At 39.6% G+C, this 24,455-nt stretch overlaps 1 protein-coding gene across 19 annotated transcripts in view; it reads left to right on the forward strand.

Moving 5' to 3' along the window:
* The window catches only part of ANKS1B (ankyrin repeat and sterile alpha motif domain containing 1B), a gene marked incomplete at both ends in the record, with an annotated part of 1,149,683 nt that overhangs the window by 829,526 nt on the left and 295,702 nt on the right, over nt 1-24,455 (forward strand). For all 19 annotated transcript variants that reach the window (XM_081250042.1, XM_081250054.1, XM_081250053.1 and 16 more), the window contains one exon: nt 8,490-8,642. In XM_081250042.1, coding sequence (XP_081106168.1) covers nt 8,490-8,642 — 153 coding nt within the window. The remainder of the gene's footprint in view (nt 1-8,489; nt 8,643-24,455) is intronic.

Below are 24,455 nucleotides of genomic sequence, written 5' to 3' on the forward strand. Positions count from 1 at the left end.
TTTACAAGTTGACTCTGCTCTGTGCAACTGTGGAAGGACCCAGGACCTTCCATCTGTTGCTCTATCATCCTCTAAAGTATGGTCCACAGATGACAGCATCAGCATCGCCAGGAAGCTTGTCGGAAATGCAGAGTCTCAGAGGCTCCCTTCACCCTATTGAATTAGCATCTGCAGGTTAAGATCTCCCACATGATTCTTATGTACATTAAGGTTTGAGAAGCATTTCCCAAACTCTAGAGTATTGTTTTGCCCATGTGGACGAAGCTGGGCTGCAGACACGGACGTTTCAGCTCAAGAGTAGATTAAAAAAAAAAAAAAAAAAAGCAACTCTAGAGCAAAGAACCTTTTAGGTTAAAGATGACCTGGAAGTTACATGCAGCACTTTCATTGGCATCCCATAGGCTCAAATGTATTCTCATGGAAGCACCCAGAAGAGAAGCTAGTGTATCTCGAATCTAGTTAGGCAGACACGAGCTCAGTTGAAGCCCCATTACTATGGAAGAAGAGAGAACAGTTTTGGGTGAACAACAATGGGTCTCTGTCTCAATTTCATAACACTTTCAGATATAAAAATATCTGCCAAATTTGTTATTGACTTTTTTGAGTTCCTTATTCTCTTGATCTAATTACCATGCCACTATCATAATGCTGGCTTCAGGTTGCATTGAGAACTGTTTTTTAAATTTAATCCCAAATCTATTATAATGTAATTTCATTTTTCTTCTTTTGTTTCCTTTTACTATCTTTATTGCCTTCCTTTTGCTATACCTTTCATCTTGTGGCTCTATCACTTTATAAGGTATTATCTTTGTCTCAGCAGATAAAGCTGGTTTCAGGCAGAGAGAATGACAGGCAATATATATATATATATATATATATATATATATATATATATATATATATATCCATACATATACAACAAACTCAGAATATTTCAATAAAACTAACAAATTAAAAGAAAATAAAACTGTAGTGATCATGTAGTCTTAGAAAAATCTTCTAGGTCAGTGGTTTTCAAATATTTCTTTTAAATTAGAGAAAGCTTTCCTTCCTCTTCTTACCTGTGTAAAAGACTTAAAATATGAGCTATTCAACTGAAGTAGACCAGGCAGTTTCAGAACCTGGACTGTTCACCTGTCTTATAATTGGCCCCCTTGAAGCCCCAGGACACCACAGAGTGCTGTCCTAGGGTCAGTGATCTCTGTCTGCTGTGTAGCCTGTGATGTTAACAGTGTGCCCTCTCTGAGGCCAGGTTTGCTTTAAGAGGCTCCTGGAAGAAAGTCAATGCACATTTGGGCAGAATAGCAAGACATCAAGAGCAACAAGGAAGATCTTTGGTAAAATGTACCAATATATCCTCATTTTTCCTGAGACTGAAGCTTTCTTCACTGCTATCTCTGATTTCTGTCCCAACTTAGGTTTTCCCCAGACTTTGGGATTCAAATAGTTGAATCATATAGCCTTGTTGTGAACCTCTGTTACAATGCCTGCTGCCTGCCCACCACTCTGCCTTTCAGATTACAGACTGTGCCTGACTGCCATTCATGCTCAGCAGTATGGCAGGCCCAGCAGCCCCTGGAGCTGTCTCTGTCTAGCCTTGTCCTGCCAGATGTGCCTGCTGGAAAAAGAGTTTAAACACTGCTAATTTGAGAAAGCAGTCACTGTGCTCTGTGTGGGTACACTCAAGGAAAGAAGTGTGGATGTCATCTGCCTTTAACCTAAATGTCTTATCTTATCCTGTAATCTTTTTCTTTGCCTTTGGGCTTCTTTTCTCTTTACTGGATAAATAATCTGACACTAATTTGATATTAATATACAAATTATAGAATTGTAAGACTAGGAGCTAAAAAGGAACTTTGAGATCATTGATCTAACACCCTTATTTTATAGATGAGAACACTGAAGCTTAGAGATGTGAAGTAACTTGCCCATAGTTACACAGCTAGTTAATAGTAGAGTCAAGACTGCCAGGCTACAGAAACAAAGCCCAGTGCATTTTGTGATACAGCATACTACCTGGAATTGGTCCTTGGTATTTAATAGTTTTAAATAGTTGTAAACATTACTGTTAGACCATAAGAAGAGCCCTCATTTTCATAATATGTAGTAAAAAAATACAAATCTCCCCCACAAATGGATGCCATACCACTAAAATTAATTTGTCACTTTATCTTCATGTGTTCAGTAAATCACTTAATTTAATAAACATTTATCAAATGCCTGCCATATGTGAGCTGCTCTGCTGGGCACGTGAGAGACTACAAAAGTGGCTAAGACCTTGTTTCATCACCAAGAGGTTGACAGTCTAAAGAAGAAAACAGACATTCACCTCTCTAACTATAATAGAAATCAGACTTTAACAGAGCTATAATAGAATTTTATGCAAATTACTACAGAAACCTAGTAGAAGGTATGATTAGTTTTGACTTGGGAGTAAGGGTAGCTTTGGAGAAGGTGTCACAAAAGAGACGGCATTTGAACAGGACCTTTTAAGAATGGAAAGAATTTCAACAGAGAACAGGGGGAAAATAGCATCCCTGGCAGAGAGTATAGCATGAGCAAAAGCATGGAAGTTTACTAGAAATACAGTGGATTATGCCCCAACAATCATACTCATAAAATAAAGAATTACTTAGTTTAGGATTAGTGAGAATGCAGTACGTAGATGTTTACTAGATGACGGTCACGTAACTTGGGTAGGATGTTGATGTTAACTTAGCTTCCCTAGTCTTCCTCAGTCTCATGTAGGTGCATTTGCTGGTGGATTCATAAAGAGTTTGGAATATTTTATGTGTCAACTTGGTTAGGCCACAGTACCCAGATATTTGGTCAAACACCAGTCTAGACGTCACTGTGAAGGTATTTTTTTAGATGAAATTAACATTTCAATCAGTTAGACTTTGAGTAAAGCAGATTACTCTTCATAATGTGAATGGACTTATCCAATCAGAGAAGAAGACTGAGGTCCTCCAAAGAAGACAAAGGAATTTTGCCTCCAGACTGCCTTCAGGTTTGAGCTGCAACATCAGTTCTTCCCTGAGTCTCCAACCTGTCCTGCACATTTCACACTTGCCCGGTTTGGGGACTTCTGCATGTGTATATACACAGCCTATTGATTCTGTTTCTCTGGAGAACCCAGACTAATGCAAATACCAAGGGTTTTGAAATAAAAGAGTGACTCTATTAGTCAGTTTTCCCCTATATGTCAAAATATCAGTGGTTTATAGCAACAAAATATATGTATATATATTTATACTTCTTATTCATGAGTCCACGGGTCAGCTGTGGTTCAGCTAACTTCACCTGGACTCACCTGAACTCCAGCGAGCTGGGGTAGACTCCAAGCTTCGGGCTAGATTTAGGTTTGCTCCACAAGTCTTCATCTTTCTCCTAGGACCAGCAGTTATGCAACTAGTCATCAATTGTTTTTCTTGTAATAGAGCATAGGACTCAAAAGGATGAGTAGATCACAGGAGTGCAGAGGCCTCATCTATAAACCACCACACTGATACTTCTGCCTGTTCCACTGGCCAAGCAAGTACATGACCAACATCAATGGGATGGAGAAGTAACTCCAGCCACATCAGGGTTCAATATAGATCCCTCAGCAAAGGGCACAGAGGCATAATTCTAATCCAGGAAGAGAGCGAAGAATTGAGACCAACAATTCAACCGACTTGAGGGACCTTGTTCGATATATTTCTGAAAAATAACTGTCAGCTGTGGGAAGGGGGAGTATAAAGATGCTAGCAGTCATAAACTCTTTCTAAAACAAAGTAGAAAAGACAAGGAGTGAGGGAAGTTGGGAGGGGTGAGAGAGGAAAGAAGAGTTTTGATTGGAAGTTGAAAAGAGTAGCAACCAAAGGACTCAACATTATACAGTTTCAAAATAAGCATGGGCCTAATTTAGGGCACTGGGGAGGTAAGGGAACTAAGAGTTACTGAAGACATATGTATTCAAAACACTGCACTAGTTCACATAGCCTATGTCATATGATCCTTAAAATACTGCAGTAGATATTATTGTCAGATTCCAAAGTCCATTTTGGAAGAAAGGAACTGAATTGAGAGACATTTTGGAAATCAAATATATAAGACTTGTTGGCCTAAATAGATATGGTGGTAAACAGAACTGGGAAAGCTAGATGACTCCTAAGCATCTAGGTGGGCAATAGTGTGATGCTTCCCCATTAACTTACTTGGGAAACACAAAAGGAGGGCCAGTTTGTGAGCTGAAGGAGATACATTTTTGGCTTGTGTTGGTGATACTATAGGACATCTATGTGAGATATTTTACAAATGGTTGGAAATTTGTATCTTAGAGCTCAAGAAGCCAATCCTGGAGAAACACTCCAGAAATAAAAGCAAAAAGCATGGAAAATGATATTAGCAAAGAAATGAATGTGTCTTGCACACACAGTTTATGTTCATGGAATGGCTAGCAAATGAACATACTGTTTAGACATACTCATGTGTCTAATCATATGTATTAGTTTACATATAGCAAGTACTGTAAAATTAGGTTGAAAAGATAAGTTTGTACCTGATCTCAGTTGTCCTAGGATGCTGGAATAGGACATTTGGGCTTTTATCAAGAAAGAACCACTATAGGTTTTTGTGCAAGGCTTGACTTAAAGAGCCTGGCTTTTTGGAAGACTGATGTAACATCATGGTATAAGCTGGACCAAAGGTAGGAGGCCAAGTGGAAGGCTATTGCATTAGTTTTTATAAGCACCAACAAGAACCTAAACAGAGTAGTGGCAGGAAGAACAGAAATGAAGGAACAGATGGAAGAATTGCTTTGAAGGAAATTGCTGTGCAGCGCAGTAACCATTCTGCATACCATTAAATACGTGTCAAGTTAGTTTTGTAACTTCACTTGGCACTAATGGTTTCCTGTCTTCAGGTATGCAGAGCCTTCATAATTTATTGTTCATCTGTTCACATATTTTTTCAATAAGGGTTATAATTTCTATGAGGGAGAGACTATAACTTGTTTTGCTCTCTACTATTCCACAACATTTATCAGAATAGGCACTGGCTAAATGTTTAACAAATGAGCAGCTGCATGAATGCTGCCCCTGCACATGTCAGTGTACCCATTCCTAGATTCTCTTCACGCTTGCTCTCTACCCTGCTCCCGTCTCTCATCTTTCCACCAAATATTTCCCTCCCTCTCACCTCCTTAAGGTTGGTCTGGGAGAACTTGCCTCACAGGAGGAACCAGATTTCTGAGCAGTCTGCAGAAACTGATGTGACATTTCTTTTCCAATCCTGCCTTCAACCAAGCTCAATTGACTCTCTCATTACTATTTTTAATGTTATCTCAGACATATCCAGTAGCTTTCCAGTTACGTAAAATATTGAAAATTCAGTTCCTATCCATTTAAGCCTCCAGTTTTATTTTCTGCCCCCACCCCTACCCCATTTTAGGCTTCCGCCAAGGGACTGGTACCTCTCTCTTTTCTGATTCTAAATTCCCTAGTGCTAGAGAAGGAGAGATTGGGGGGAAGGCATACTTCCTTATACTTGACTGAGTTTGGTTTGCAGAGCTCTGGTGAGTTTCCCATCATTGTTCTTTGGCTAATGCTGATCATCAACAACCTCTGTGTGGCAGGTGGCCACTGGCTGCTCTCTCAAAGGAATGGAGTGTGAATGCTTGGGGTGACCTATGGGGACCCTACTGCACAGTTCTCTGGTATGGGACATCTGACTCTACCCCAGCTTGATTCATCAAGATTCTCTAAGCTTGTCCCCAGTATCCACTGCTGGGGTGATCAGCTTCTTGGATGGCTAACAGCAAGACCTCCCTGCCAGGCTATTAATTTCAAAGCTAATGAGTCTCTCTTCCTTCCTTCTTCCCCTTTCTCCAGTTATTTCCTTGTGTCAACTGGGACAGCCAGGGAGTTTCCTAAGACTGAGGTGATTATTCAGGGTAGCAGAGTTGGTTCAACCACCTCTTAATAAGTCCTGGAGAATGCCCCTGGCCCCAATATTTTTGTAATTCTCTGTAGAATACGGAAGTGTTTGATACCTTTGAGCTTCTGCTTTGGGTCCTAGTTGCCAATTTTACACATATATATAGTATCCGGTTATTTGTAACTGCTGCTAAAACTTCATTTTGCAACTCCTGAGGTGTCATTTACATTTGTAACTACTGTGTAATAAACACTGAGTTAAGTGTTATGTGAACAAACATTTAATGAGTAGCTAAAATGAGTCAGTCAATGTAAGAATGAAATACAAAAGTCTGATGTAATTCAGACCCCAATGCAAAATAATGAATTACGTGGCAATATTAAAACAGAGGACAGGGCTTCCCTGGTGGCGCAGTGGTTGAGAGTCCGCCTGCCGATGCAGGGGACACGGGTTCGTGCCCTGGTCCGGGAAGATCCCACAAGCCACGGAGCAGCTGGGCCTGTGAGCCATGGCCACTGAGCCTGCGCGTCCAGAGCCTGTGCTCCACAGCGGGAGAGGCCACAGCAGTGAGAGGCCCGCGTACCGCAAAAAAAAAAAAAAAAAAAGGAGGAGTACATATCATCCCAGAAGAAGAAAAGAGAGAAAAAAAAAAGGTAGAAGAGATACTTGAAAATATAATTGCCTTGACCTTTGATTGATCATGGCTAGGAAAAAAAAAAAACAGCTACAGATGACATTTTGGGGACATTTCAGGAATGTTAATATGGACTATATATTAGGTAACGTAATTTTATCAATGTTAGATTTATTGAGGGTGATGATACTGTGACTGTGTAGGAGAATGTCCTTGTTCTTGGGAGATGCTCCTGGAGTATCAAGGGATGAAGTTTCATGATGTCTGCAAATGGTTCAGGAGAAATGTCCTTCCAATGGTTCACCTAAAATTTAAAAAATTAGTGTTGTGTGCATGTGAATGAGTGATTGGGTATAGAGTGAAAGGCAAAAGCCAAATGTAGTAACATTTGGTGAATCAAGAGCCCGGGTATTCTGGAAGACATGGCAGTGTACCACCTGTAACTCCCTTCAGGGAAGGACTTGCCCAGCATCAGGGAGAGTGGTCAGCAGACAGCCTCCAGCAGTCAGCATCTTCAGGGTCTGCCTCCATGGCAGAGAGCCCTCACCAGAGCACGCTACTCCCAGGCAGCAACATCCAGTGACAGAGAGGCAGATCACAAAGGCCCGTTCATATCTGCCCTGCCCGGGACACTCTACTAGCCTAAACTGTGCCAGAGCTCCCCAAATGGTTCACAGAGGTGCCGTCCAGCCCCATCACAGTTCGGCCCTTCCTCTGCCCAGCCCTGCTTCCTCATCCCTCCTTCCGCAGATGTTGATCCGTAATAAACACTTTGCACCCCCCCTCCAAAGAAAAGGAGTGAGGAGAATCTCAAAAATGAGAACACTGCATAGTGGCCGAAAGCCTAACATGTTTGAGATTAAAATCTGAATCCCTGATGCCCAGACTAATCTTTTCTCTGCTCACAAATCAGAATCATATAGATTTCTGTTAATATTTATCACCTTGAATCTGAAGGAAGAGGAAAATCTATGTTGTATCTTGCCCAGTTTTGCTGTTCCCATCATGAATTTCACTGAAGGATCACATCAAGTTGATGAGGTGCCCGCTGTCCTTAATAACTGAAGTATTAGATGTTATGGTATGGCATGCAAAGCAGCACAAGTCTTAGAAGTGAGTTACTTCAAAAACCAAGAACTGCAAATTCAACTAAAATTTCAAATAAAAACCAAAAGACTAGAATAATCCATACAGAATTTTAATGCCAGAAGTTTCTCTTGCTTAAATTACTTTCACATTCCAACTCAAACTCAGAGACATCATGTTGCTGCCACACGTCTTTGTTCTCCTAAAGTAAAAAAATAAATCTGTATATAGCTGACAAAAAATAGGAATCTGTCTGCCAGCGAGTTCTCTATTCTTGTCTAACATACTGTAGCGTCTATGTATAACACATGGTCCTTAAACACCCAAAAGCCTCTTCTTTACTGGCTTACCACAGCAGTATGTTTCTCCAGCATGTTTGCACTACCTACAATACATGTCTTGCATAAGCATGAATTCCTTTGGATGTTTAAGTCATGCAGTATTTTCACATGCTTTGATGTTGTGCATATGAGAATTATCATCTACATTTTGGGAGTGCAGTTCCCTGTGCCTTCAGCACTGAATTTAAAACTGCTCGACTGACATCATTTTAAATTCCGTCCAACAGAATGCCAATAATGTCTGCAACAGAAGTTTGACATATTTAGTTCTCTCAAATATGGAGCTGATTTAACAGCTAAATTGGAAATTTCTGGGTGCATTTTTGAAAACTAATTCAGCGTGAAATTATTAATAATTTAGAATTGTGCATAAAGTATTTTGGGTTTACTTATTTTCTTATCCAGAAAGATCTGTTGCTTCATATCAGGTAAATTTCCAAGATGAATTCTGCTGTTGGAACACAAAGTAAACAGCTTAAATTAATCCTAACGTGATTTTCTAATTACAGATGAGACCCATTGGCCATGATGGCTACCATCCCACATCTGTTGCTGAGTGGCTGGATTCCATTGAACTAGGTGACTACACCAAAGCCTTTCTGATTAATGGCTATACATCGATGGACCTGTTGAAAAAAATCTGGGAGGTTGAACTTATTAATGTAAGTTGGTCTCTTAAAGACACCTTAATGATTCAACACTTGATAATTCCTACCATAGGTGGGTAATTTTTTCTTTCTTTGTGACTCTTTGTACATCCAACAAGGATTTACAGGTATGCCTTTTGTTTTGAATATATATCTCTCTGATTCTAGTCAAGCTCTACAATCATTGTCTTTTGAAGTTTTAGTGTGGGAACTAAGAGGACTCTCAGGGTGTTTTACATTATTTCAGAAAAACTTCCAAGCAGTTTCGGGCTTTCTGTTTTAGGAAATTTTGTCACTTTAGGATGTGAACATGATAACAAATAGGCTCCCATTCTATTCTTTGCTCTTATTCATTTTTAAAGATTAAATTCATCATTTTTAGTTTTTTAATCTCTGTTATGTTTCCTTGTCTCTATTCCTTAACTGCATATATAAACCCCAAAGTTGAAGGGACTTTTTTCTTATTTTATAAGCTGCTGTAATATCAACATTTTATTTTCCAGGGCTTACACCTAATCTTAAATTGTTTGTTTTATTCATACACTTGGCATAGATTTTCTATACAAACTGGCCAATATATGTTGCCATGTATTTGAGCCCAAAGAGATCAACCAAATCTGTTTAACTGCTTTTTTTCTTTATAAATTTATTTCTTTTATTTTTGGCTGCGTTGCGTCCCTGTTGCTGTGTGCAGGCTGTCTCCAGTTGCAGCAAGCAGGGACCACTCCTCGCTGTGGCGCACAGGCCTCTCACTGCAGTGGCCTCTCCCATTGAGGATCACAGGCTCTAGGACCTCAGGCTTCAGTAGTTGTGGCTCGCAGGCTCAGTAGTTGTGGCTCGCTGGCTCTAGAGCACAGGCTCAGTAGTTGTGGCACACGGGCCCAGTTGCCCCAAGGCATGTGGGATCTTCCCGGACCAGGACCCAAACCCATGTCCCCTGCATTGGCAGGCGGATTCTTAACCACTGCGCCACCAAAGAAGCCCTGTTTAACAGATTTTGATACTGATCATTTTCTCATTTTATTTTTACTGCTCTTTTATTTCTAATGGCATAAAGGAATGAAAGAGATGAAAAGATAGCCTAATTATCATGCCTTCATATTTTATTTGGTATCATGAACATTTCTTTTCAAAAGTGAGAAATCATTTAATTTTTCAGAGAATTTCTTAGACTTAAGTTTTATATTCTAGTAACTGAAAAAAAAGCATTCATAAACTGAAAGACAAAGCAAATACATTTCTGCTGGTTTAAAAGCACTCTGTTCTAGTCTTTATGACATTTTCTCTCCAAAAGTCCGGTCTCTATGCACTGAATGTTACTAATTATTTTAAATTATGGTTAATTAGTAGTAACTAATTATTCTTTGCTTTAAAAGTCTGTCTTAAAAATAGTATCTTTTCTGGAACATCTATAAAAAGTTTAATCTAAAAATCACTTTAAATGGACAAAATTCTTGGCTTCTTCTTCTAATTTGCCATCAGCTACTCTTAGCTTTCTGTTCTTATCCTTTCACAAAAGCTTTCATTATTTCAGAAGGAACTCACTATCTCACTAAAAGCCTCTGATTAATTTTGCTGTTAGTCTGAGTGGAAGCAACTGAAACTGTATTGCTTTTTAGCTGCATCAAGGAGGTTTTAGTTTTCCACTGAGAACTGGACACTCATTTTATGGCTACTCTTAGCCATTTACTAAAGGGGGATCTTCCACAGATCAAACAAACATGCTTCCAACTAAGTTGCTTTCTAGTCAATGATAAATATCTCTGTGTAACAGCTGAATAATATCGCTCCCCACTGAAGAATGAATACTTTGGGTAGATAACACATCAGTCACTCACTTAACTAGCATTACCAGTAATCCCTCATTGAAAAGAACAGACTCCAATAGAACTATATTATAAAATGTTTTCATTGAAGCAAGGATCATTAAAACAAGACTATATGTCTCTCAGAATTCAAGTACTGAAGCTAACATTTAAGGTGTGGGCTTGGACCCACACTTTTCCCCAGTGCTATGTGTACCAGCAGCCTAGAGATCCCCGTTCAGTCACTGTGGGACAGGCCTTGTGGATGACTGCAGTGACTGCAGGGCAGTGATGCCATAAGGCCCCATGTTTAATGCCAAGGCTCAAGGCATTAAATCACTACCCACAGGGCTAACCAGCCTTGAGCTGGGACAGAACAGTGGCCTTTTCCACCCATACTAACTCTTTTTTGTTTGTTTTGTTTTTCAGTTCTAGAATTCCATTTGGTTCTTTTTTTTTAACATCTTTATTGGAGTATAATTGCTTTATAATGTGTTAGTTTCTGCTGTGTAACAAAGTGGATCAGCTATATGTATACATATATCCCCATATCCCCTCCCTCTTGCATCTCCCTCCCAGTTATTTGTAGTGAGGTAGATGGACCTAGAGTCTGTCCTCCCATACTAACTCTTTTCTTCTTTTTTTTGGCTGCATTGGGTCTTTGTTGCTGTACACGGGCTTTCTCTAGTTGCAGCGAGCGGGGGCTGCACTTTGTTGCGGTGCGCGGGCTTCTTATTGCGGTGGCTTCTCATGTTGCGGAGCATGGGCTCTAGGTGTGCAGGCTTCAGTAGTTGTGGTGCACGGGCTCAGTAGTTGTGGCTCACAGGCTCTAGAGCACAGGCTCAGTAGTTGTGGCGCACGGGCTTAGTTGCTCCGTGGCACGTGGGATCTTCCCGGACCAGGGCTCGTACCCGTGTCCCCTGCACTGGCAGGCGGATTCTTAACCACTACGCCACCAGGGAGGCCCCACCCTTACTAACTCTTGAAGGTACTTTTGCTGTAATACAATCTGACTCCAATCTGGAGAGAAGTACCTGTCACAAGCATTATATCAGAATCGGAAAACATAGTCATTGTGTTTTAGACCTTGAGGCCAAATACCTTGGGTCTCGAGTACAACATCTGCATCTAATACCAACCCAATATATTTTCCTTAAAGTGAACTGATGGAATTTAAAGTTTGTGATGAATTTATGGGCAAGTTCACACTCTTGAAGAGGCTTTGCAAGTCATTTAACTCCATAAATATACTTATTATGGACAAACTATCTGTACCTTTAGACTTGGAAATCAAAGAACAAAATTTGTACGCCCTTTAGATTTGCTACAGAGTAGTTCATTTGATGGTTTAGGGCTGTTGGGTTTTAAAATGAGAGATAGGCACCATGTATACCTCCTGGCTGACGATGCTTTCGACGGATCTCAAATTCAAGACTTCATTTATCCCAACTAGGGAGGGAAAGTATCCAAATGTAAGATAATCTCATATATAATATATGGGCCCAGCAATTCTGTATTAAGTACCCATAATTTATTTTTTACAGCCAGAAAGGAATGTACGGTCACTTTGATTTAGAGCAAAGTCTTTTAGGGCAAGTCCCATCTTGAACCTTTGTAATGAGTGGCTAGTTGTTTGTTTTTTTTGGTTTTTTTTGCGGTACGCGGGCCTCTCACTGTTGTGGCCTCTCCCGTTGCGGAGCACAGGCTCCGGGCACGCAGGCTCAGCAGCCATGGCTCACAGGCCCAGCCACTCCGCGGCATGTGGGATCTTCCTGGACCGGGGCACGAACCCGTGTCCCCTGCATCGGCAGGCGGACTCTCAACCACTGCGCCACCTGGGAAGCCCATGAGTGGCTAGTTTTAAGGAAACCCAATGGCTCCAATAACTTCTATTCTATGTAGAGTGAAGAGAGAAGTGCAGGTGGAGGCTGTCTTTGATATAGAGGTCTATTGAGGAGAAGAGAGGATGAGAAGACTGACTGTTGATGTAATTACAAATTACTTCAACATCATTAAATCGTATTGACTGAGCCTCCAATTTCACATGGTATTATCCTTGATATTAAACAACTAATAATACATTCACATTGAGTATAAATTTATTCAAAGTATTTTCATGAAGAAATGAAAACTACACAAAGTTGTGACTTGAAAAGTAGAAATACATTTGAAACTGTAATCTTTCAAAAAGTCCCCAAAGATCTTTTTCTTGGTGGAGCACATTAATGCCTTTGAAAAACAAGGTTATTTGAATAACCTAATAAAGGTTTTAGTCACAGAGCTACCCAAAGTATAGGAATAGGGGAGAGTAGTGGAGATCTCATATCTTTTTTTTTTAACATCTTTTTTGGAGTATAATTGCTTTACATTGTTGTGTTAGTTTCTTCTGTATAACAAAGTGAACCAGCTATACGTATTCATATATCCCCATATCACCTCCCTCTTACGTCTCCCTCCCACCCTCCCTATCCCACCCCTCTAGGTGGTCACAAAGCACTGAGCTGATCACCCTGTGCTGTGCGGCTGCTTCCCACTAGCTATCTGTTTTACATTTGGTAGTGTATATATGTCCATGCCTCTCTCTCATTTTGTCACAGCTTACCCTTCCCCCTCCCTGTGTCCTCAAGTCCATTCTCTACGTCTACATCTTTATTCCTGTCCTGCCCCTAGGTTCTTAAGAACCTTTTCTTTTCTTTTTTTTTAGATTCCATAAATATGCATTAGCATATGGTATTTGTTTTTCTCTTTCTGACTTACTTCAGTCTGTATGACAGACTCTAGGTCCATCCACCTCACTACAAATAACTCAATTTCTTTTTATGGCTGAGTAATATTCCATTGTATATATGTGCCACATCTTCTTTATCCATTCATCTGTCGGTGGACACTTAGGTTGCCTCCATGTCCTGGCTATTGTAAACAGAACTGCAATGAACATTGTGGTACATGACTCTTTTTTTTTTTTTAACATCTTTATTGCAGTATAATTGCTTTACAATGGTGTGTTAGTTTCTGCTTTATAACAAAGTGAATCAGTTATACATATACATATGTCCGCATATCTCTTCCCTCTTGCGTCTCCCTCCCTCCCACCCTCCCTGTCCCACCCCTGTAGGTGGTCACAAAGCACCGAGCTGATCTCCCTGTGCTATGCGGCTGCTTCCCACTAGCTATCTATTTTACATTTGGTAGTGTATATATGTCGATGCCACTCTCTCACTTTGTCCCAGCTTACCCTTCCCCCTCCCCATATCCTCAAGTCCATTCTCTAGTAGGTCTGTGTCTTTATTCCCGTCTCGCCCCTAGGTTCTTCATGACCATTTTTTTTTTAGATTCCATATATATGCGTTAGCATATGGTATTTGTTTTTCTCTTTCTGACGTACTTCACTGTGTATGACAGTCTCTAGGTCCATCCACCTCACTACACATAACTCAATTTCATTTCTTTTTATGGCTCAGTAATATTCCATTGTATATATGTGCTACATCTTCTTTATCCATTCATCTGTCTATGGACACTTAGGTTGCTTCCATGTCCTGGCTACTGTAAATAGAGCTGCAATGAACATTGTGGTACATGACTATTTTTGAATTATGATTTTCTCCAGATACATGTCCAGGAATGGGATTGTGGGGTCATATGGTAGTTCTATTTTTAGTTTTTTAAGGAACCTCCATACTGTTCTCCATAGTGGCTGTATCAATTTACATTCCCACCAACAGTGCAAGAGGGTTCCCTTTTCTCCACCCCCTCTCCAGCATTTATTGTTTGTAGATTTTTTGATGATGGCCATTCTGACCAGTGTGACAACTACCTCATTGTAGTTTTGATTTGCATTTCTCTAGTGATTAATGATGTTGAACATTCTTTCATGTGTTTGTTGGCAATCTGTGTATCTTCTTTGGAGAAATGTCTATTTACGTCTTCTGCCCATTTTTTGATTGAGTTGTTTGTTTTTTAGATATTGAGCTTCATGAGCTGCTTGTATATTTTGGAGATTAATCCTTTGTCCGTTGCTTCGTCTGCAAATATTTTCTCCCACTCTGAGGGTTGTCTTTTCGTCTTGTTTATGGTTTCCTTTGGTGTGCAAAAGCTTTTAAGTTTCATTAGGTCCCATTTGTTTATTTTTGTTTTTATTTCCATTTCTCTAGGAGGTGGGTCAAAAAGGGGGATCTCATATCTTAATAGCAGCATTGTCAGCAGTGGAAATCAAGCATTAACTTTTAAGACATAAGGTATTGCCAGTTTTACAGGCCCGTGTGGTCTAGACTTAGAAAATGAAGTCTTTGTCAATTATTGTTTCCCATATTCCCTAATCTATGCTTCATATTCAGAAGCTGACGTTCCATCAATAGCTCTGTTTTACCTCTGTGTCTGCCATGACCAATAATAACATATTTAACATTACTTTCACTTTTGTATTGATATTTTAGTGTTGTATGAATATTGAGAGAGATTGTCAGGCAAATGTTTCCCTCTGCAGATGCTAGCTGGGTGAATCTCTAGCCTGAATTATAGTCCTCTCCAGAGGCTTGTTAGAATTAAAAACTAGTTAGCAGTGCATAAGTACATGAATTTTTTTTTTTTTTTTTTTTTTTTTTGTACTCAGAAGGTTACTCAGGCCTTCCATATGGTATTACCAAGTTTACACAACAGTTTTTTACTGCTATTGTAGAACCTCTACAGCTCTGCCAGGAGGAAATTTTAAATAAAAGGGCTACATATTTTCTGCATGAAGTAGGTATGGATAATTATAATCTCCATGAAATAATCCATTTCCTAAACAACAACAAAAACGTATTGCAATTATGAAAAACAATGTTAATTTATTTTATCACTGTGTACCTACTAAGGGGATTTTGATTAGATGAAATAAATTTGAACACTGCCCAATTTATACATCTGTGAACATCAATCTAGAACACATTATTAATTTCTTCCCATTAGTTTTATCATTCATTTTTTACCAAGGAAATAATTCTGGTCTAGGCTTATGATCTCCTACAATACTGATAATGATAAAAGTACCCAGTGAAGAACAAAATAAAGTTCAGTCTTCAGTGCATTCTTAAATCTCTGCTCATAAGTACAGGAATATCTTTAAAAATCCAACTCTGGCAGTTGGTTGTGTTTTAAATACCTTTGGGTAGAAACAAAATAATTAAGGTAGCAATACCCATATGTGTCCCATGAAAATCATTTGGGCTTATTTTTATAACAGAAAATTGATGAGCAGATCATTTGCTTCTTGTCTAATAGCTGCTGAAATTATACTTACATCACTCTTTTGCTTAGGGCTGTCAAACTTCTTTTTTGTTTTTTCTTTTGCAATGTTGTTGATTCCATTTCTGCCTTCCCAGGGAAATTTTGTGATAGTCTAATCACTTGGAGATATACTAAGAAACTTTCAAAGTTAACATTTTAATTTTATGTTAAATCTTCAATAGTGTGACTTTATTTGCTTTAAATACAGTAGAAATATAGTCCTATCAGCATCAAATTTAGACTCATTACTTGCTTTGATGTTTTTATTTCATGATCAGAATTATAGTCACACTTCTCTCTGCCCTACCCTCATTGCTATAACTGAAATTAAATTTACTCCCAGAAGTTTTTTTGCATTGTGTCTGTGAGTGTGTGTTTGTATATGTGTGTATTGGATAAATGCAAATGATAACTTATAATCCCAACCAAGAAGAATAATCACCAAATTCACAAATTGCAAGGGAGGAATGGGGAGAAGAATATTATAATTCCATTTCCAGACCAATTATTTTAAGTAAAAGGTTATGCTTTCACTATAGGACATTAATAAATGAGAAAAATATTCATATTTCCACACCAGGGAAGCTACAGTAGTCAACACTTCAAATGTTAACAACTTTAATCAAAGCCAAAGGCTTTAACTAAATAACCGGATATGAGTGTTCAAGTGTAGAGCAAACTTTATGTATGACCTGTGGATTTAAGCATTTTATTTACGCTCATAGACAGTACAGCTGGCTCTTCACAAGCCTTCGGGACAGCTAGACACCACCTCTGGGCTTCAGACTTTTCCAGACACTACGTGTCAGGTAAAGCCCCTGGACTCTACCGCCCGCACTCACTGCATCTAAATTGCAAGCTCTTCGCAGGACTCTCCAGAGGCTTGCCTCACTTGGCCCAAGTTTTGGAAGAAGCACCCTTCTACGTTCCTCATATGAGATGAACAGTCCTCTTCCAAATAAATAGTCACTTTCAAGTGATTTTTAGCCCTTTCACATATGGCATGGAGATTGATGATGGGCTAAGGCTGGTGTTATTGATTCCACTGTCTTTCAGCATGTTTTGTGTATCTGCAGCTATCATGCTGCTCTCAACTTTGGAGCATTGACCTAAACTGAGATAAAAGTTACATCACAATAAAATGCACTTAAACACTAAAACTTTATTGGAAGGAATGTAGCTTTTCTTTTGCATTTAAAGTGAATTTACATTCTTACAGTGCCTTGGGATTAATATTATTGAATAAGCACTGCTAAGTGTTGATACTGGAATTAGTAAACACACACACACACACACACACTCACATACACAATGAAAGTAAACAAGGCATTTGGCCCTGAAGAGACAGTCTAGACACTCAGCAACAAACTAATTTCATGAATAACTGAAACCCTCTGATTATAGCTATTAATGACCCATCTCTGTGCAAAAAAGACAATCATGTTCTGAGTATCTAGAAATTTCTACCTTAAAAAAGTTATTTTAGTAGACACCATTGTTTTTTCCCCGACCAGATTTCATTCACTCTTCTCCTGATTAAAATAGAAGCATTTCAAATTTCCTCTGAAGAAACCACATCCACCCTTCCACATTCCATGCCTGAACATACTACCCAGATCTAAGCCAAGCTCAGCATTCCAGCCTTTTCTCCCATTCCCACAGGCTACAAAGTATTCTTCATCAGGACCCTTATAGCATATGACAGGATTTTCTTCTTTTTAAGGCTGAATGTATATACCACATTTTCTTTAGCCATTCATCTGTTGATAGACATTTAGGTTCCTTCTACTCCTTGGCCATTATGGATAATGCTGCAGTGAACATCAGTGTACAAATATCTCCTTGAGATCCTATTTTCAATTCTTTTGGGTATATACCTAAAAGTAGGATTGCTAGATCATACGGTAATCCTGTTTTTAAATATTTGAGGAACCTCTAAATTGTTTTCCCTGGTGGTTGCATCACGGTCATTATTTCTTAAAATGTTGTTTTCTGCCTGGCCTCCGCTCTCCTCTCCTTTGGAAACTTCAATCACATGTATATTAGGCCATTTAAAGTTGGGCCACAACTCACCAATACTCTACTTATTTCTTTTCATTATTTTTTCTGTGATTCATTTGGATAGTTTCTGTTGCTGTGTCAAGTTCACTTATCTTTTCTTCTTGTGATACCTAATCTGCCATTGTTAACATCCAGTGTACTTTTAATCTCAGAGATTATAGTTTCATCTCCAGAAGTTAGACTTCAGTCTTTATTTTCCAGGTCTCTATTTAACATTCTCAATCTTTTCTCTAACTTGTTGAACATAAGGAATGTGGTTATAATAACTATTTTAATGCCCTTGCCTTCTAACATCTGTGTCGGTTTGGGGTCAGTTTCAGTTGATTGATTCTTCTCCTCAATGTTCTTGGCATGCCTGGTAACTTGTATTGCATGCCAGACGTTACAAATTTTACCTTGTTAGGTACTGGATATTTTTGTATTCCTATAAATATTCCTGAGCTCCATTATCAGACACAGAGAAGCTCCTTGGATATATTTTGATCCTTTCAGGTCTTACTTTTAAGATTTGTTAGGCAAAACCAGAGCATCAGTTAGTCTGTGGCTTATACTTTGCACTACTGAGGCAAGATGCTTCTGAGTATTCTAACAATGCCCTGTGAATTTCCAGGTTTCCCAGTCTGAATAGTGCAGACTACTACCAACCCTGTTTGAGCTCTACATTACTGCTTCCACTAATCTTTTCTGGCATTTTTTTTTTTAATGTGGCCTCAGATAGTTTCCTCATATGCATGTGCTGATCAGCCCTCTGTCCTCTCTAGTACTCTATACAGAAAAGTCTAGCCACTTTAGTCTCCCTAGACTCTCACCTCCATCTTCTCAATTCAAGGAGTCTTCCAGATTCCCTGGCTTCTTCTTCCCTGCATAATAGCCTGAGAATTCTCTCAAGATGGTAAACGAGGACAATTTTAGGGTTCACTCTGTTTCTCATCTCTCAGATATCAATTTCCTTCATTGCTTCATTCCAATGTCTTAAAAAGTAGTGTTTCATAGATTTTGTCTCCATTTTCAGTTTCAGGTGAGAGCAGGGGCATTGGGGGGGTGGGGGAGATAAATCCAATCCTTGTTAATCCAGAAGCCCCAGTCCATGCTACTTACATTAATCCCTGTAGGCTAGGGCCCCATACCTAAACAACTGAGTCAAAATCTTTGGTGGTAGAATCTGGGCATTGGGAGTTTTTTAAAAGCTCCCCAGGTGATTTTAATATGTAGCCTGGGTTGAAAACCACTGCTGTAATCAGTGGGGAGCCATTAAAAGGATTTTAATCAGGAGAATGACATGATCAGAAGCAGTAGGCAGGGGCCCGAAGCCGACACACATAAGAAGGAAGGGCTGACTGTGAGGGAAGTAGGAGCTGAGTCAGCCGATTCTGCTCTACAGCTATTTCTAGCCATGAATGTATTAGTCATGACAGCAGTAAAACCTGTGTGCCTCCTTAGAACCTGAGGGTGTCCCTGAATTTGGAGTCCATAAATATAGAGTCAGTTTCCATCATCATAACCCCGTGTATCTAGAAGAGGGCAAATTACAGTCAGTATTCAAGGGAGGCAAGGACAAATACAATACCTTTCAGAAATGCCTTTCAATAGTGGCTAAAATTGTTTCAGTTTGACCCTTAGAAGGCCAAGTCTTGGTTATCTGAAAATGTTACTGTTTATAAAGTAAATGGTAGGACAGACGGTGTGTGTCAGCGTTTCAAATACACCCTCTCTTCTTTCATCTTTATTTTAGAATCAGGTCACTTGACTTTGAATCCTGTATCTGCCACTCAGTATGTGACCTTAAAAAAGTCACTTATCAACTCTTGGTCTCAGTTTCTCCTTTTTAAATAGAAGATAATAATATCTGCTCCGCTGGCTTCATAGGTTTCCTGTGAGACTTGAAATCACATGAGAGTTTTTATTATCCATCCCTTTCTCTTCTCTCCCTGTTCTATTTTTCTTTTGCCTCTATTTTTTTCCTTCTCTCTCCCCCAGATCCCTCTCCCAGCATTAGGCTGGGAGCTGGCCAGCTCCCTTGGAACATGCTTTCACAGCTTAGCTGCCATTTGCTTCTTGCTGTCAGTACTCACTCGTGTTAGAACACAGACAGCCGCCCTGTTTATTGTGCAGACTGTGGCCTCTAGAAATCACTGCTCAACCTCTCTCTTCCACCACTCCCAACTCCAACCCCTTCCCTCTGCCTTAGCCTCTCAGCCTCCCAGCACTGCTTAGTGCTGCTCAGAATATTTCCACTCCTGGAGTGGGTGAATGTGAGAGGAATGACTCTGAGCTTTGTGTAGAAGCTGCAGGATAAAGCTGCAGAGAGCCTTTCCCCTGCCCCCCCTTTTTTTTCTGACTATGCTTAGGTATGGAATTGCTAGTGTCCTTTTCCCCCCAACGACATAGCATTGGTCCTTGACTCTCAGCCACCCAGTTCTATTTATTCTTGAAACAAACAACCTTGGGGCAGAGCAGGGTAGTGGCTCAGAGGACAGGGATGTACTTTTCTCAACCTATCATCCATAATCTTAAACCCTTCTAGAATCTGTTCCAAAGTTTCAGTTTGACAATCCATAAGAGTGGGCACTTCTGACTGTGTTTTGAAGTAGTTCAGTATCTCCTTTTCATTGAAACTGCTCCATTTCCGTATATAGTATCATTAATTATAATAAAGTCAGTTAATTTTTTATTCTGTATTTTGCTCAGATTTCTAATATGACATGAAGACTTTTGTTTCTTTAACTCTTTTCTGGAGATATTTAGGGCAGAGCCTGTTGCTAAGGAGATTCATTTGCATTGCAGTTAAATAGGTAAATACTGTAAACTGGCTCTGTGCTTTTTAGGAGCTTTGAGAGGGGGAATATTCTAATGAATTATTCTATAGTGTAGAAAATAAAAAAGGAAAAAGTCCTGTACAAAATGCAAATACAACACTTTTCACGCTATCCAGATGGAGAAATGCTTTGGGTCTTCCTTGGGAGAAGATCTGAGATCATACTGAAAAGATAAGCCTCTACCTCCTGAGATGAAAGGAAAGCCAAAGAGGTCTTTTTGTTAGAAGAAAACTATTTAGAATTTTGAAGCCTGATATACAAGCTGCCATGAAAGAGATCGACAATACATATAAACACTCAGAGTAAATCATAAAGGTTAATTTATCACCGAAGTAAGTACACAAGATTAATGTTAGAATCTACCCATTATAATAATAAGTCAAAGCCGGGGAGAAGAGAGACGAGATAGGTGATTTTGTAGGATTTACATCTGCTTTAAATATGTTTAAGGTTGATTTAGAATTTAAGTTTAGGTATTTTAATAAAGAGATATATTATGTTAAATTGGCTATCTGTGGTCTCAAATTTTTTTTGAACTCAAGCAAAGAGCTGTTAACTTGAACTTGAAAGCATGTAAATTCCTTACCGTACAGACCTTATATCTGGCACCCTGCCGCCACCTGGTGGCGGCATACCTAAAGTACAGGGCCAGTGACTAAATTTAAAAGTTTCTTAAATGCAGAAACTCACTGCAAAACAGAAATTATTCAGTGCCAGTTTTATATCAATTCCTGTTTCTAATATTAGCATAATAAAACATGAACCAGAAGAGTTTTATTCCTGTAGGCATCAGTCAAACACCAAATTCAAGCACCATGTATCTAAAATTGTTTAACAAAATGGGAAAAACCCTCTACTGTGCATTCTACCAATTAAATTAGTTTGGGATAACAGTGCCCTTTTAAATGTGTGTGTGTGTGTGTGTGTGTGTGTGTGTTGCATAAACATATATACATATTCTCTAGTAGAGTCTTTCTTAATTTTGCATTAATTGCTTAGGGGGGATAATTAGATTTCCTAAAACTTGAATAGGATCATTACCTTTTTAAAAATTCTACTTCATAGAAGCTGTGGGGGAAAAATGTAATAAGCATTTTACAGTCCTTACCCTCAAAAGAACTTCCAGACTAATGGAGAAGATAACCATTTACATTGGCTGTAAGAAGAGTAGTATTTAGGGGAGCTAAGTATAAAAGTGGTCTTTGCATCCCAAGTTGAAACACAGGGTCTCTTCCTGATTAGGGGGTGGAGGTGGGCAGGAGAAAACTGAGGTGGAGGAACCAGTAGAGTAAAAGGCAAGCAGCAGTGGTAAAAGCACAGGGTCTAAAAAGAGACTTCCAGGCTTTGACTCCCAACTATTTCTTATCATTTTACCACCTTGGGCAAGTCACTTAACTTTCTCTAAGCTTAAATTTCCTTGCATCTAAATTTTGTGTAATAACATTATCTATCTTCTAGGTAATAGTGTTGTCAGGATTAGATAAAATAATGTAGTAAAGCATTTTGCACAACGCTTTGCAAGTAGAAAGCACTCAATTTTTGTTGAATGGAGGCCAAATGGAGGGGCAGCTTCCAAGTGCCTAAAATTTATGGGAAGCATTATCCATAATCCATTGCCACAGCAGTGCTGTGCAACAAACTGTCTGAAAATGCAGTGGCTTAAAGCAATAAGCATTTCTTTCACTCACGAGTCTGTGGGTCAGCAATTTAGGCTGGATTTGGCTGGAAATTTCTTCTGATCCCAGCTGGCTCCCTCACATCAGGCAGGTGGCTCTGATCTGCCGGGGTATGAGCGTCACCTCACCTGGGATGGTCTCAGCTGAGACAAGTGGGGCAGCTTGGCTCTACTTCTTGTGCCCCATCCTCTAACATACTCTCCCAGGCACATCCTATAGCAAAGAGAGAAACAAAAACGTGCAAGCACGTTTTCAGGCCTCCACTTGCCTCATACCTGCCAACAATTGGCCAAAGGAAGCTATGGTACCAACTGAGAATTAAGTTGAAAGGGGGGGATATATTTCACCTCTTGGTACAATAAGCTGAAATGCACATAGTACATGCCTTGGATGCAAGTCAGATGAAAAATTAAGACCATTAGTTCGATCAATCCACCACAAAAGAGAAGTTTTGATTAGAGAAAGGAAGAGAGAATTTTAGAATTCTGGATGGTCTTATTGTTTCTAAGCCTCCAATCAGAATATGTGAAATCAAAACCATCTCAGAAAATCTGAAATGATTAGTGAGGCCCACAGGGGAAAAAAAAGATTTGGATAGGGCTTAAATGTATGGAGAATTTGTGGACAACCAACATTCAACAACTAGAGTATAATAACTTAGATGATAAACACACGATGATAATGGATTTGCTAGAGCTATAAAAAGCTGAAAATTGTTGAATTAATTGACCATCAAACAAAATTATTTTAGAAAATTAAATACTGAAGTGTTCGTCTAATGGAGAATCAATTTCTTGCCTTGCTCAGACACTTGTTGCACACTGACCCTTTGTTCAAAGTGGGAATGCAACAAATACTTTCTTAATTGAATGTGGTTCCTTAGGTAGCTGACGCCTCTAGACAGTCACAGGGATTAACAGCAACAATAGCAATAACAGGAGTTTTTGTACCTCTATCTTCCCCTTCAGTAAAAGTCAATCTTGCTCAAGATTTTTGTCGTTAGATCTCCTTTCCCCAGTGCTATGATCTTGGACGGTATCACCTACGAAAAGCTGCAATTGGCACCTTCAGGTATTGACAGATGGCTGCCAAGTACACATCTGCTGCTTTATTCTGGAGGTCCAAGTTTTCGGTTCACACAGCCTCTCAGGGTTATTATCCGCCTTCTCGCTGTCAGTGAGGAAGAGGCGCTATGGAGTCATGGAGGAGGCTGTGGGCTCTGGTGCTAAACTGCTAGGATTTGCATCCTGGCTCTGCCTTTATTATCATGATTGTTAACTACTATGAACTCCATCTGGGTATGGATGTATTTTGTTCGCTCCTGTATCCCCAGCTCCTAGAACAGTGCCTCACACACAGTAGGTGGCAAATAAATATTTTCTGACTGGCCTAAGGATGGATGCTTATGTGTAATGCAATGTGCCTAAAATATATTGAGATATTTCATCTCACCTTAATGCTATCAGATGCTCACTGTTGCCAACCCCATTTTACAGGTTGCAATGGATTGAATGTTTGTGCCCCCCCAAATTCATATCTTGAACCCCAATGTGATGGTATTTGTAGGCAGGTCCTTTGGGAGGTAATTAGATCGTGAGGGCAGTGCCCTCATGAATGGGATTAGGGTCCTAATAAGAAGAAACCAGAGAACTAGCTTGCTGTCTCCATCGTGTGAGGACACAGCAAGAAGCCAGCCATCCACAACCCAAAAGAGGGCCCTTACCAGAACCTGACCACGCTGCACCCTGATCTCAGCCATACAGCCTCCAGAACTGTACGAAATTAATTTCTGTTGTTTATGCCACCCAGTTTATGGTAATTTGTTATAGTACCCTGAGCTGACTAAAACACAGATGAAATGCTATCGGAAAAGAACTGGTTGAGTTTTGTTGAAAAAAGCCACCGGTCCTTCCTGTTTCACATTCACAAGTGTCCTGTACCCTGAAAGGAGTTGAACGAGGCTGGTCTTGAAACAGAGACATATCTAACAACAGAATGAGCACCCACAATCTTTTCTCTCGTGTTCTCAGCCTTACAGAGAAATTTTCCAGCAGCGTTAGCCACGGTGGCTGCCTGAGGCAGCTTCATTTCTTCCTAGTGGCGGCCGCTGGGGAACACATGTGGCTCAAGATGAACAGGAGTGCGGTTTCTTTTCTTTTTAATAAATTTATTTATTTATTTATTTATTTATTTATATTTATT

The sequence above is a fragment of the Mesoplodon bidens genome (genome assembly GCF_964165515.1).
Source record: "Mesoplodon bidens genome assembly, chromosome: 11".
In the NCBI taxonomy this organism is placed as follows: Eukaryota; Metazoa; Chordata; class Mammalia; order Artiodactyla; family Ziphiidae; genus Mesoplodon; species Mesoplodon bidens.